The following is a 14,757-nucleotide window of genomic DNA, read 5'->3' on the forward strand; positions in this document are numbered from 1 at the left end:
TAAATATGTCATACAATCAGTAACCATATAGCAATAACATAAAATTGTAGTCAATACTTATATAAAGTGTAAATATGTCATACAATCAGTAAGCAACATAGCAATTACATAAAATGGTAGTCCCTACTGATATACAGTGTAAATATGTCATACAATCAGTAAGCAACATAGCAATAACATAAAATGGTAGTCAATACTGATATACAGTGTAAATATGTCATACAATCAGTAACCATATAGCAATAACATAAAATGGTAGTCAATACTTATATACAGTGTAAAAATGTCATACAATCAGTAAGCAACATAGCAATAACATAAAATGGTAGTCCCTACTTATACACAGTGTAAATATGTCATACAATCAGTAAGCAACATAGCAATATCATAAAATGGTAGTCCCTACTTATATACAGTGTAAATATGTCATACAATCAGTAACTAACATAGTAATACACATAGAATGGTAGTCCCTACTTATATACAGTGTAAATATGTCATACAATCAGTAACCATATAGCAATAACATAAAATTGTAGTCAATACTGATATACAGTGTAAATATGTCATACAATCTGACAGTAAGCAACATAGCAATAACATAAAATGGTAGTCAATACTTATATACAATCAATCTATGTCATACAATCAGTAACCAACATAGTAATAAACATAAAATGGTAGTCAACATTTATATACAGTGTAACTATTTATAACATACAGTTATCTAAACAAAATTAAACCTTACATTGTAGTCAATTAGTTTTACAGTGTAAATATTTGATACAACCACTAACGCATAGAACATTTAGAAGCATAAAAACTGATCTGACTCTAAGATAAGAAGATGTGTGACTTAAGAAAACAATGAAAACTATGTAGTACTGATAGAAACATAGGTTTTACTGAATTGTATGTGGTTGTATTTATTTGCTTCAACAATAGTTTTACTGCACCTAAATCAAATATGTTCTTCGGTTCCTACTGATATGTTTCTAAACTGCTGGTTTTTCAACATAACTTTAGAAATCGACGAGTAAAGAAAATTATTTAAAATGATTTCATTTCCTGCTGGATCTTCGCGTGTTCTATTACAATAATAACTGTTGATGTATGTCCATTCTCTGTTGCAATCTGTACTGGGGATTTCCCATCAAGTCTGCAGATCTTTGTATCTGCACCTTTATCTAACAATAAACGAACAATATCCTCGTGTCCAACTTCACATGCATAAAACAATGGTGTGGTGCCATCTTCTTTTGTCATGTTGATGTTAGCATTGTGCTCCAGAAGACAGCCGACTACATCTATCCTACCCAAAAAACACGCAATATGTAATGGTGAAGAACCAGCCACCATATCAAAGGCATACTCTACTGACTTCTTACTAACATAATCTGTTACATATGATGATGTTTTTTTGACAAGGCTATCAAATAAGGATTTTTTCTCTTCATCTAATGTTTCCAATGGAGAGTTATTTACTGCATCTGTCACTATTTGTTTACTATAGACACATATATTACAGTCAGCATTGTCCATTAATAGTAACTTTGTTATCTCTAGGTTTCCATTCCATGCAGCGAAATATAAAGCATTACCACCATCAAATGTCTGGGCATTAATGTTTGGTTTATGTTTTATCAATAGCTGTACTATACTGGTGTGGTTACCAATACATGCTCTGATCAGTGGTGTAAAACCATTATTGTCACATAGATCAACATTAGGATTCTTCTCTAATAGTAACCTTACTATATCAATATGGCCATAATAACTTGCCTCTAACAGAGGACTCCATCCATCATTGTCACATAGATCAACATTAGGATTCTTCTCTAATAGTAACTTTACTATATCAGTATGTCCTTTCTCACTTGCCACGTACAGAGGACTATAGCCATCATTGTCACATAGATTAACATCAGGATTCCTTTCTAACAGTAACTTTACTATATCAGTATTTCCTTTATAACTGGCCATGTACAGAGGACTCCATCCATCATTGTCACATAGATCACCATTAGGATTCTTCTCTAATAGTAACTTTACTATATCAGTATGTCCTTTCTCACTTGCCACGTACAGAGGACTCCATCCATTATTGTTACATAGATCAACATTAGGATTCTTCTCTAATAGTAACTTTACTATATCAGTATTTCCTTTATAACTGGCCATGTACAGAGGACTCCATCCATCATTGTCACATAGATCAACATTAGGATTCTTCTCTAATAGTAACTTTACTATATCAGTATGTCCTTTCTCACTTGCCACGTACAGAGGACTCCATCCATCATTGTCACAGAGATCAACATTAGGATTCTTCTCTAATAGTAACTTTACTATATCAGTATGTTCGAACCAACTGGCCATAAACAGTCCAGTAGCCCCACTATCTCTCCGCTGATCCACATTCACATCATTATGTAACATCCACTGTACCATATCAATATAACCATTGTAACAAGTCCGTATCAGTGGAGTATTACCAGATGCACAGTTCTCTTCTGATATTCCAGTATCCTTGGTATTGGCTAATGTTGTTCGATGTGATTGATCCAGGTGTTGATCCAAGTACTGTAATAATTGTTGTCTGAATGATGATACTTTCATATTACTGTTACTGAATACAACTGACACCTTTCCTGCTGACCAGTCCTTTATAATCCTTTCTAAATATGAATTCAAATAAGTATCTGGTATTTCAATAATAAAGTCTATGTTACCTATCTGGTCATCTGGTGATTTCTCCCAAATAAAACGTTCATGTACTAAATCACTATCGCCATGATCTATCAAACATTCAATCATTTTCTGACCAAAATAGTAAGCAAGGAAGTCAAACAGTTTATCATGTATAGTTCTATACATACCATTGCGTTTACATATAAAAGTACCATCTAAAGTGTCAAGTGCTTTCTTTAGTTTAGCCTTTGATGTACTTCTGTTGATATCACATGAATCACATGTGTCTTCTATTATTTGTCGTTGTTCATCCGTCATTTTACCCTCGAACCATTTTTCTGTCAGATGATTATTAAAAAGAACACAAAAAGCTAGACTGCATATTTTATAATTCCCTTCATCCCCATGCCTACTTAATTTGTCTAGTTCATTTTGGTAGACAATAAATGGATTTTCGAAAAATTCTTTAACATCTCCATTTTCTACCTCCTTATATACAGAGCATAAAAGTGGAAAGAACTCACTATTTTGTGATAATTCATCAATATCACCCACGCTTGTTCCAAAATAGGTTTTTGCTAAATTAGTTTTTTCTATAGATGTAAGACATAACTTATCTGATATTAAATTACATTCACAGGATTTAAAAGTTGATAATATATTAAACTTAGTATCTTTATAGACTTGTAACCTACATGATACAATAATCTTACAACATTTATCTGCAATAATTGTGTTAATCACAGGTAACAATTGTTCCCAGTGGTCAATTTGTTGTTGGTTCGCAGTGAAATTTCCACAAATATCATCTACAATGAAGACTGTCTGCTTACCAGGCTGATAATAAGTCTTTATTTCTGTTGGTAATTCCACTGGAACTATTTCGTATCCTTCCCTCTGTAAAACAAGCGCTGTATGTCTACTGATAAAAGATTTCCCAACTCCTGATGGGGCAGTTAAAGTCACACAGCTGTTTTCTTGTAAACATTCCATGACGTAATCACTAGCTCTTGTAGACACAAACATCTTATCTTTCTTTTCCCAGTCTTCTATTTGTTTTTGTATCTGATCTAAAATGTATGAGTGAAGGTATATGTTTTACTCACTGTTAAAGGCTGAATAATAACCTGTAAGTTGTCTGATAGGCCATCATAATACCACAACTGCTTTTTATTCTTAAATCCTTAATTCAAAATAGAACCCGTAACAATGTACTTACTTGCAAGGCAATTAAAAAAAATTATTGTGGTCAAACATTTTTCATAAAGGTATAATTGTGTTATCATGAAATCATTCGCAATAACATGAAAATACAGGGTTTAATGGTTCCTTAAATCAATTTGTTTTACCATCAGTTAACGTTAACTTCTCAAGGGCAGAGGTAATCTTACATGGTATGGGATATGTTGTATTTAGGTGGTGAACCCATATGTTAAATATGAAATGTCAGACAAACAATATGTTTCCAAAAATCATCTAATTGTAACATTAGGACAGAGATCAAAGTCATGTAGAGGTCATGATAATACAAGAAAACCTGTCATAGTGTAATAAACCTTTATTAAAAGTATCTAAAGGATGTAGTCGGCTCAGGTTTAGAAATATTTGTCAGATGTTCAGACTCCATGTTATTTTCCTCCAAATACAGGGTGAAATATTTAGCCCCATATCACCCACTTTTCTTTTCATATACGTCATTTACTAAAATTAAAGTAGATTCTTTTTTTACGATTGAGACTCAAATAGTGCCAATGCTTACTATAAGGTAAAAGTCTTAGTCAGCCTTTTCTCGCCATTTCTATTAAATCAAAAATCTCGAATAGAAGTTCCATAATCGATCAATATTTTTATTTATTTTTTCATACAAGTACCACCTAAATTAACTATAATCAGTGTCATTTTTTACAAAGTATGGATTGTATAACCCCGAAACTTGACAAAATAATTGAACATTGACTATCTTGTGTATTTTGTTGTTCATGTCATGTCATACTTGTGTATTATTATTGTATTAAGCAAAACAACAATCAGCTTATTTCTACACATGCAAAACCATTTAAGAGATAAAAAGAGAGTCGAAAGATAGAAAAGGGCCCTACAACCAAACTCATCAATTCAAAAATAAACTGACAAACACCATGGCATAAATAAAAAGTATACACAACACAACATAGACTAACGACAGAGCAACATGAACCTACCATCGATTAGACATTTAAAGCTGCAAAGCATGTACAGAGTTTGCATGGGTGTAGTCTTTTGTGTTGTGAAGTCAAACGTATACAATATCAAAACAAATTAACTTATAATATACCTCTTATATTCTTTGGAATAACTTCTTCCTGTTCAGTTTCCATTTTCATTGTCCTCTCTTTAAGATCTGAATTTTCTTCTTTTTCTGTTATAAGAAAATAATTTTGATTATAATATGGTCTATTACATTAAGAATAAACAACTGCACCAGGAGCACATGATACATCCTTATTGTAAACTGAAATGGTTCCAAAAACAAATTGGGAAATCTAGAATGCATTTTTTTAGAAGAAAAAGATGGCTTTGTGTAAAAAATGATATTACCCTTTGCCGTATACGTTTTTTTGTCAAAAATGACTGTGAAAATTCCCATAACTCTAGAATGACAAACCAAATGAAGTGTTAAATCAATAGCTATATTACATTCACCAATTCTAACAACAGTGTTGAGTTTTTACAAGCATACTATGCTACTGCATGACATTCAAAAATGTCTTTTAATAATTTGATGGCAATATTTCTGGAGTGATCAATCCGATTTTGTTTTTTAGTACAGCCTGTTATTTTCACCGATTCCAACAATATATATATGTAACGTTAGTTTCTAGTGTCTCAATCAAAGCAAACTTGAGTGATAGTACAAATGTGAAAAATTTACTGAAATCTGACAATAAAGTCTTGTTATACTAGAACTAAAAACAGAAATTAACAACTATAGGTCACCGTACGGCCTTCAACAATGAGCAAAGCCCATACCGCATAGTCAGCTATAAAAGATCCCGAAATGACAATGTAACAATTCAATAGGCCTAATTGATGTACAAAAATTGAACGAAAAACAAATATGTAACACATAAACAAGAGTGCACACACTGAGATGTCTCGCCTTCTTTAAACATCATTGATTTTATGTTGATAGTCCTAAATGTAAAGCTTTATTACAACTGTCACATAAACTTAACATTAACCAAGAAAACCAAACATTGATCAATGAACCATGAAAATGATGTCAGATAAACATGATAATTCATGCCAGGCAGACATGTACAGCTAACAATTCTTCAATACAACAAAAATAGTTGACCTATAGCTTATAGTTTAAGAAAAACAGACCAAAACACAAAAACTTAACACTGAGCAATGCACTGTGAGAATGAGGTCAAGGTCAAATAAAATCTGCGCGACTGACATAAAGATCATAAAATATTTACATACACCAAATATAGTTGGCCTATTGCTTATTGTATTAGAAAAATAGACCAAAACTAAAAAAACTTAACTTTGACCACTGAACCATGAAAATGAGGTCAAGGTCAGATGACACCTACCAGCTAGACATGTACACCTTACTATCATTCCATACACCAAATATAGTAGACCAATTGCATACAATATGAGCAAACAGACCAAAACACAAAAACTTAACTATAACCACTGAACCATGAAAATGAGGTCAAGGTCAGATGACACCTGCCAGTTGGACACCTTACAGTCCTTCCATACACCAAATATACTAGACCTATTATTGCTTATAGTATCTGAGATATGGACTTGACCACCAAAACTTAACCTTGTTAACTGATCCATGAAATGAGGTCGAGGTGAAGTGAAAACTGTCTGACAGGCATGAGGACCTTGCAAGGTACGCACATACCAAATATAGTTCTCCTACTACTTATAATAAGAGAGAACTTAATTAACATTACAAAAGAATTAAACTTTTTTTTCAAGTAGTCACTGAACCATAAAAATGACGTCAAAGGCATTGGACATGTGACTGACGGAAACTTCGTAACATGAGGCCTCCATATACAAAGTATAAAGCATCCAGGTCTTCTACCTTCTAAAATATAAAGCTTTTAAGAATTTAGCTAACACCGCCGCCGCCGTAGCCGCCGCCGGATCACTATTTTTTTGTCGAGCTTTCTGCAACTAAAGTCACAGGCTCGACAACAAACGACAACCACTGAATTACAGGCTCCTGACTTAGGACAGGCACATACACACAGAAGCGGGATCCCAACCCTCCCCTAACCTGAGACAGTGGTATAACAGTACAACATACGAACGAACTATACAAATCAGTTTAAAATGGCTTAACTCATCAGATGGACAAAAATACAAGTGAACGTGGACGGGTACTTGTACATCCTAACAACTAAAAGACACTATGTACAAATCTGAGAGTACTCGCAGTTAACTGACAGCTATTTCAAAGCATCTAGCAACTAATAAAAAAATCATGCATCTAAGACTAAATAGTCCTCTACCGGTTAAACAATTCATTGTACTGGAACACAATGTTAGTTTGATCTGTAGCTTGTCATGGTGTAAACTAGATAACAAATATTAAGTCAATATCTTCAAGCATAACAAAAAAAGTGAGAAAAACAAACCTAATTAATTGAGTGAATTTCTAAGTCTAAGGACCATAACTCTAGACCAAAAATCAGACCGGAACAAAACTCTATCTTGATCTGTCACTTGTCATGATAAATCTATATACTTAATATCATAACATTATCAAAAAGCATAAAGAAAATAAGCGCAGGCTGATGCGACCGCATAAGTCGAACCCTGAACAGTTGGGGAAAATTTGGACACAATTTGTTATCAAATCAAAGTTGTTGGACGATTTTCTCCATCCTTCTTGATTGTAGATCTTGTCCTGCTGATTATTTTTGCTTATATCAGTTGCTCGGTATCTATTATAGTATTTAAGATATATGTGGAAAACCCTTAAAATTGTAAAAATCGTCATCAAAGGGCAATTACTCTAAAAAGGAGTCGACTAACGATTGAGCCATATTAACTTGCTTGTAGGACTTATCTTGCTGAACATTTTTGCACTTTAGAGTTTCTCTTAATCTTTTATAATTTTCAAGATAGTAGGCAAAATGATAAAAATGGTAAAATTTGTCATTTAGGGGCGATAACTCCTGTTAGAGGTCATCTGACAGTTTCGACATATATGAACAATTGTAAGAGCTAACCATTCTAAACATGTTTGTGCCCTGTCAGATTTTTTTCTATTTATTACGGTTTTCAAAATAACAGACAAAGTTTGCATTTTACCACTATGTTCCATTTTTTGTCATGGTGGTCATCTTGGTTGGCAGGCAGAGACCTCGAAAATATTTTAAAACTATATACTCTAATGATGATTGTGGCCAATTTAATTAAATTTGGAGAAAAATATGTTTGTAAAAATTAAAAGACGACGACGGACGACAACGGACGTCAAGTGTAAGAAAAATTCACTTGGCCCTTAGGAATGCGAGCTAAAACAGTTGAATATCTGATCATCGGGACGACGTAGAACGATCGACGTTTAAATTGTCTGGTACCAAGTGCATAGTTTTGGAGAATAACACGAAGTCTTGTCTTTGTTTGTGGTATAAAAAATACTTTGTATATCAGAAAATCGTTTATAAAGCGGTAACCTCATCGAAATAGTAGAAATGATTAAAACTCAAAGATTCCCTACCTTATTTATTATTTTTTTTCCTTTCTCTCCGCTTCTTCGGTACCCAATTTTCAGTGGCGATGATACACAGTGAATATATTTCATTGATCATCACTGAATATGTATGTAAAGAACTAATATGTTGTTTCCTTCTTTAATAATGACAAGTCACAAATAACTACTTATTATATTTTTACTTATCATCAGAGAAATTAAAAGTGCCACTTATAAAATAGAAAAGATCTCCTAATGTGTTTGGGATGGGTACTGATCAGCCTTAAAGTCTGTCTTACATACATCACTGCTCCCTTTATAGTACCTTTAAAGTGTTTACGCTGCCTTTCTTAGAAAAGATAATTTCATGTTACTAAGGTTACCTCTCAAACCATAAAGAATCTTCTGAACTTGTTTTTTCATCACAGTGTTCAATGTGGTTTCTATAACAACAGGATCATTCTTTCTACCAATGCTTACCAATATCTGTTTACAAATCAAATAAAACATTAAATTGGTGATAAACTAGACATGGACTATGCCCGATATGCTCTGCCATATGCATTGTTCCATATACTTTAAGAAACAGTGAAATTGTTGCGCTGTCTGTAAAACACAATGATGCTCATGCTTGACCATGAAAAATATAAGTTTAACATGTGTGATGATCTATCTTTTGTTTTAATACGAATGTCTAAACTTGCAGGACTGAATGTCCAACCAAAAGGGTTCAACTTTCCAGTTTAAGTAGTCAAGTTCAACTTACTTTTTCCAGTGGTCACGAAATGCAACTTCCCAGTATTGATTTAAGATCCAATATTACATAACATATCTTATATATGCATTAGGGACATTAAACTGTAGTGGGACAAACCATTTTTTTAATAATATAACAAAGAGGGAAGAAAGATACCCGAGGGTAAGTCAAACTCATAGATCGAAAATAAACTGACAACGCTTGGCTAAAAATGAAAAAGACAAACATACAAATAATAATACAATGACACAACATAGAAAACTAAATACTAATCAACACAAACCTCATTAAATACTGGGGGTGATCTCATGTGCTACGGAAGGGTAAACATATCCTGATCCAAATGCGGCACCCGTGTAGTCAGTCTAGTACAAATATGCAAAAATAAGCTAAAAATATTGCTTATGTGTTATTGACGTGCAAGTCAATAATTAAACCTCATTGATTCGATTTGCATGTGACCATCAATAAGGACATATGGGGGAAGCTCATCAAATAATCATTTGTTGATACCAATAAAATTAATAAAAAGTGTTAAGCTGTTAGTTTGAACCCAAGATACATATTTTAATCTTATCATGTTTTATTGAAACCAATAGTAATTTATATAAACTATGAAGGTAAACAAAGAAAACCAAAAAGAAAAAATCTAAAATGAAGAACACTATAGATAAATATGTTTAGATTATCACTGAAAGCATCTGAAAAAGGTTCCTACTTCTTTTTTTCGTCTTCCACACTTAGACAATGCACGTTTTGAACTTTATGCGTTTTCATCGTTTTTATTTCATGTGATTTGTTGTTGTCAATTTCCTATGCCTTAAAATTTCATGTGGACCATTTTCAATTTTCATAAATTGATGATCTTGGTATTTGCCGTTTAAGCAAACATATGTTATTGCACTTTTTCAAGTTTCTGTGTTATTACATTTCTTTTTAAAATAGGAAAAGAATTGCATAATGTTAATGATGTTGAATATATTGATTGCAAACAGCAGCAAATTAACAGTCAGTACATTATTCTAGTATATTTGTTTCTTTGTCTGGACAGAGGAGGAGCTTTGACTTTATTCAATAACAACATTCCAAATGTTGATCAAATCTGTGACATAAAACTCCAACCAAATACTAAACCAGTACGATTAAGTGATATACAACGTACAAATAAATCTAAATTAACAGTGTAATTGTAAATGTATGAACTCCCTAATTGAGTGGTTCTATAAATAAAACAATGATGTCAGATAACTCCCTCCCTTTTGTTATATTTGTGTTGCAATCAAATGTGTTCAACGGGGGCTTTTCTGTTCAAAGTGTTTTTTTTCACAAGTTTTCATGAGAATTGTTATGCTAAAAACGAAAATAGAAACTTTATGAGACACCGATTTAACTTTACTTTTGATATTGACGATTAAATGGAGCATCTTCTACATAACCTTGTCTCACTTCTTTATACTTTCTTAAATAAATGACTTCAACGATGATTGAAGAAAATAGGTGCACTTAGGTGTGAAAGCAAGATATGAGACACTGTATAAAAAGCACTGTCCACTGTCATTTGACACAACTTTGTTTGCATCCGACTTCTTTGATGTAGTTAATAAGCTATATTGTTTTTTTTTATTTATTATAATAAAATAACTACTTAATTTAAGCTATAGATAGTGTAAAATTTTAGCTTTTAAATTACTAAAGGACTTTAAAATCTATTGTGTTGTTTTAGAGGCATCAACCCCAAACATTTATAGACCGGAGGAAGAAAAATAAGACTATTGTGCTACCTATAAGGAAAATGAATGGAAAGTGATGGCACAACCTCACACTTGCCCCGTGGTTCCAGTTGAGCAAATGAATAATGGTCATCTTTTGAATGGGGATTAATTTAACCAAGTATGATGAATAATTAAATCTAATTAGTAACTGCATAGTTGTCAAGATTTGGTTACAGATGAATACACAGATAAACACAAACACAAATACTAAACACACAGAATACAGTAAGAATTCTTTTACAACTATATTATCTACATTGAAAATATAAGTAACTTACTTCCTTTACTGTATGAACAAATTGTTGATATTTATCTGAATCCATCTTGGTCATTTTGATAACCTTTTTAAACCAAGATTGTAGTCTATATAAGTCTGCTGATAAACTGTAATCATGGCTCTCAGGTTCTGCGTCAGAAATCTGTACTGCTGTAACCATAGACACTAATGTAATTAGAGTTTGGAATCCAGGTCTGTTTGTCAGTGATGATAGTGTTGCTCCTGTAAGATAAAAAATAAAAGATTAAAAGCTGTGATACCAATGTTTTTTAAATGCAAAAAATCGACTTGTTTGCACTGTTGTAACCGGAAGTTATACAATATATATATATATAAGACATTGAAATGCGATGGAACTCCGAATCGCGATAATCACGCTGAGGTGAGTTGGTTTGGCGCTGAAGTACGTTTCTGCGATGAGATGTCATTGTTTGTACCGCTATCTTGTTGATAGCTACTCCAAAGTGTGATGGTGGTAGTACTGAAGTGCGATGGACGGTCTACACAAACTACATTTGCAATGCTTTTCATGTCAATGGAAATGTCAATGTCTATGTTAGAAGTAGTTTTGTAAGTTTTTAAGTTGAAAACTAACTTATAAACTTGTAAAGCTACATGAAAGGGAAACGTATCTTTTCATGTAGGTAGTGTACGATCTCTCATTCAGTATGCAACTGTTATAAAGGATAGTTATAGTTATCAAAGGTACCAGGATTATAATTTAGTACGCCAGACGCGCGTTTCGTCTACATAAGACTCATCAGTGACGCTCATATCGACATATTGATCATGAATAATGAATGTAGATTTATATACAAAAACGTTCATTTTTTTTACATAAATAAGGCAGTTAGTTTTCTCCTTTGAATTGTTTAACATTGTCATTTTGGGGCCCTTTAAAGCTGACTATGCGCTTTGTTCAATGTTGAAGGCCGTACGGTGAACAATAATTTCTGTGTCATTTCTTGTGAAGATTTCTCCTTTTTGCAATCATACCACATCTTCTTTTTTATATTAAACAATCTACTTCTCATGACACTTTCACGTCTGTAAACGATAAAAATAACGATCATGCGTCAAATAAACCTTCGTCCATCAGTTTACGGACCATCGTACTGCAGCGCCCCCATCACACCTTCAAATCCTGCATATATATTGACAAAAATATTAAGCTGAATTTTTCATATCATTATGGAGCCCAAATCTGTCCTCAATGTATTAATGATACTTTAATTGACAAGAATTGTTAACATTGAGTAACGTACTTCTGTGACTGTATGAACAAAATGCGTATTCTTCTTGTCTAGAATCTATTTTGCAGTTGGTGAAAATACATAGAGCAGAAACATGTCATTTTTACCCTTTATATCCCCAAACTATCTGGACACCAGTTTAATTCCATTTTAACCACATCTAAATTACTCACCATTCTTTGCCATGTGTTATATGAATTCACCTAAATTATGCTTTCAGTTTGTCTTTCATATCATTTTTTTTTTCGTTTATTGTTTAAGCATAATCAGAATTGCTCATTCGATGTTGTTTTAATCTTTGTCTTGCCAGGCATTTTATCGCTTACAATAGGTTATGGGTGTTGCTATTGTGAAAGGCAGTACAGTTACATGCATCAGTATTTGCTCAAATACACATCCTTTGGTGTTTGGTGATATGTTTGTCTCATTGCAATCATACCTTGATTTTATATTGTATAAATTAAAATTCGGCATTAGTTCCGAAATTACTTGACCTGTTTGAAGTAAATCTACGTCATCTTGCTTAACATCAGTTGATTCTAAATCAGACGCCAGCCTTGCATTCGTAGGCTCCTCCTTCAAGGCCTCCAGGAAAAACTGATACTCTTCTTCACTTCTGATATGATCTATTAGTTTTCTATTTATTTTGGTTTGTACTCCACTGAAATTTATCTCTGCACGGTCATCAGGATTTAAAACTTCCTTTGATATCAATGAATCAATGATATCTTCTGTGTTAGACAAATTCTGAATCAGATGGCTATAGTTCTTTGTTAATTTCACTGAATGTTTCCCTCTTACTAAATAAAAAAAGAAACAGTTCATTGACATATTAATTAAAATTGTCTAATTATATTTCTTTTAATTGAAGTGAATTGTAACACTGTACTTATAGAAGATACAGACACCAAACACCAAAGGATGTAGACGGATTTTACCCAAATAAACTCAAGGAAGTTGCAAAGAATGCAAGCAATCAACAATATTACCAATAATCTATGTCTAAAACAGAAATTATAATTTACAGGCAGCCCGCTGAAAGTGTTAGACTGTTGTTAAACATAAAACCTGTATCCAATGCTAATTCTCTAGTGTGACATTTACCTTCAGGCATATGCGAACACTGCTCATTAATATTCAGTCTTATCAAAGAACATTTTTGAACACGATCACTACCGCAATGATCCCCACATTGTTACTTGGCAAACAAACTTTCACCCGATTCATATTTAAAAAAGTAACATTATACATGTAATAAAGTCTTTCAAGCATAAATTTTCATTAACACATATATTATATTCAACAAGTAAAATCACAAAAAAAAATGTACTCCGTGGCAAATTCTAACAGTAAAGTCCCTAATCAAATGGCAACATCAGAAGTTAAAACACATCAAATATATAACAACTGTCAATCTATATATGATGCTGGGTGTTTATGCTATTTTCTCTAATTCTATGGAAATATATCCCCTTGCGAACCCATTGTATAAAAAAAAATTAATCAACGTGTGGTTTCCGGTGATCTCAGAAGATGATTGGCTGAGTCAAAGGGTCCTAACCTTTCTCAGCTCCCTGAAATGATCAAAATGTTCTAACAGGTGTTAATGAAATTGACAACTTGGTGGAAAGTGGTAGGCACTCGAAGGGTATTTTGGTTAAGAAAAGAAGGAAATTTATCTTTTAGGCATTAGAGAAACAGATTATTACATAGTAACGCGTGGATTATCGGATTTATCCAATCTCGATAGTTACATTATAAATTTTAAAGTCCTCGCCTCGCCTCGCCGAGGCTTGGACTTTAAAATTGATAATTTAACTATCTCGATTGGATAAATCGGATAATCCACTTGTATCAATGTAATAATCTATATTTACCAAACACTATTTTAGTGGAAAGAATTGACAAACTAATTGACAAGACTTGAGGATATCTATTCAGGTAATTAATTTTAAATACATGAATAAAATACAGTTAAAATACTTCAAAAACAATAGACTATGGGCGATTTGGTAAATGGCAAAAACAAGCTGTTGCCAAACAGTTGATTTTGGCTTAATTTATTTAAATTTCAAGTTAGTAGTCATTTGTCTAATTGTACTTGTGATTGTCTGTCAAATATTGTTCAGTAAATTACTAGTTTTACGCAATACATTTGAACTTGTTGACAAATTTCAGCATTAAGCTAGCAGTTAAAAGTAGCAGCTAAGAAAAGATTATTTTCTCAACTGTAAGGTCAGATCTCAAAAATAAGTATTAACACTCACATTTTCTTTTGCCCGAACTGAATAAAT

The 14,757-nt window shown here is 32.7% G+C and overlaps 1 protein-coding gene across 1 annotated transcript; it reads right to left on the reverse strand.

Annotated features, from left to right (window-relative positions):
- Nucleotides 1-1,050: 1,050 nt before the first annotated feature.
- Nucleotides 1,051-9,471, reverse strand: LOC139486681 (ankyrin repeat and KH domain-containing protein mask-like). The gene is made up of 4 exons (XM_071271601.1): nt 9,445-9,471; nt 8,788-8,890; nt 5,006-5,071; nt 1,051-3,761 (listed from the first exon to the last, which is right to left on the reverse strand). Exons 1-4 carry the CDS (start codon nt 9,469-9,471, stop codon nt 1,051-1,053), a joined length of 2,907 nt encoding a protein of 968 aa, XP_071127702.1.
- Nucleotides 9,472-14,757: the final 5,286 nt, after the last annotated feature.

This window comes from Mytilus edulis, chromosome 8 (assembly GCF_963676685.1).
Source record: "Mytilus edulis chromosome 8, xbMytEdul2.2, whole genome shotgun sequence".
Taxonomy (NCBI): domain Eukaryota; kingdom Metazoa; phylum Mollusca; class Bivalvia; order Mytilida; family Mytilidae; genus Mytilus; species Mytilus edulis.

What these genes read in the sequence shown, in the direction of transcription:
- LOC139486681 (XM_071271601.1), bottom strand. Translation starts at nt 9,471, where the DNA reads ATGAGATCACCCCCAGTATTTAATGAG. An exon ending in CACCCCCAGTATTTAATGAG is followed by an intron (nt 8,891 to 9,444) that starts GTTTGTGTTGAT and finishes ATTTGTAAACAG; the next exon opens with ATATTGGTAAGCATTGGTAG. An exon ending in TATTCCAAAGAATATAAGAG is followed by an intron (nt 3,762 to 5,005) that starts GTATATTATAAG and finishes CATACATTTTAG; the next exon opens with ATCAGATACAAAAACAAATA.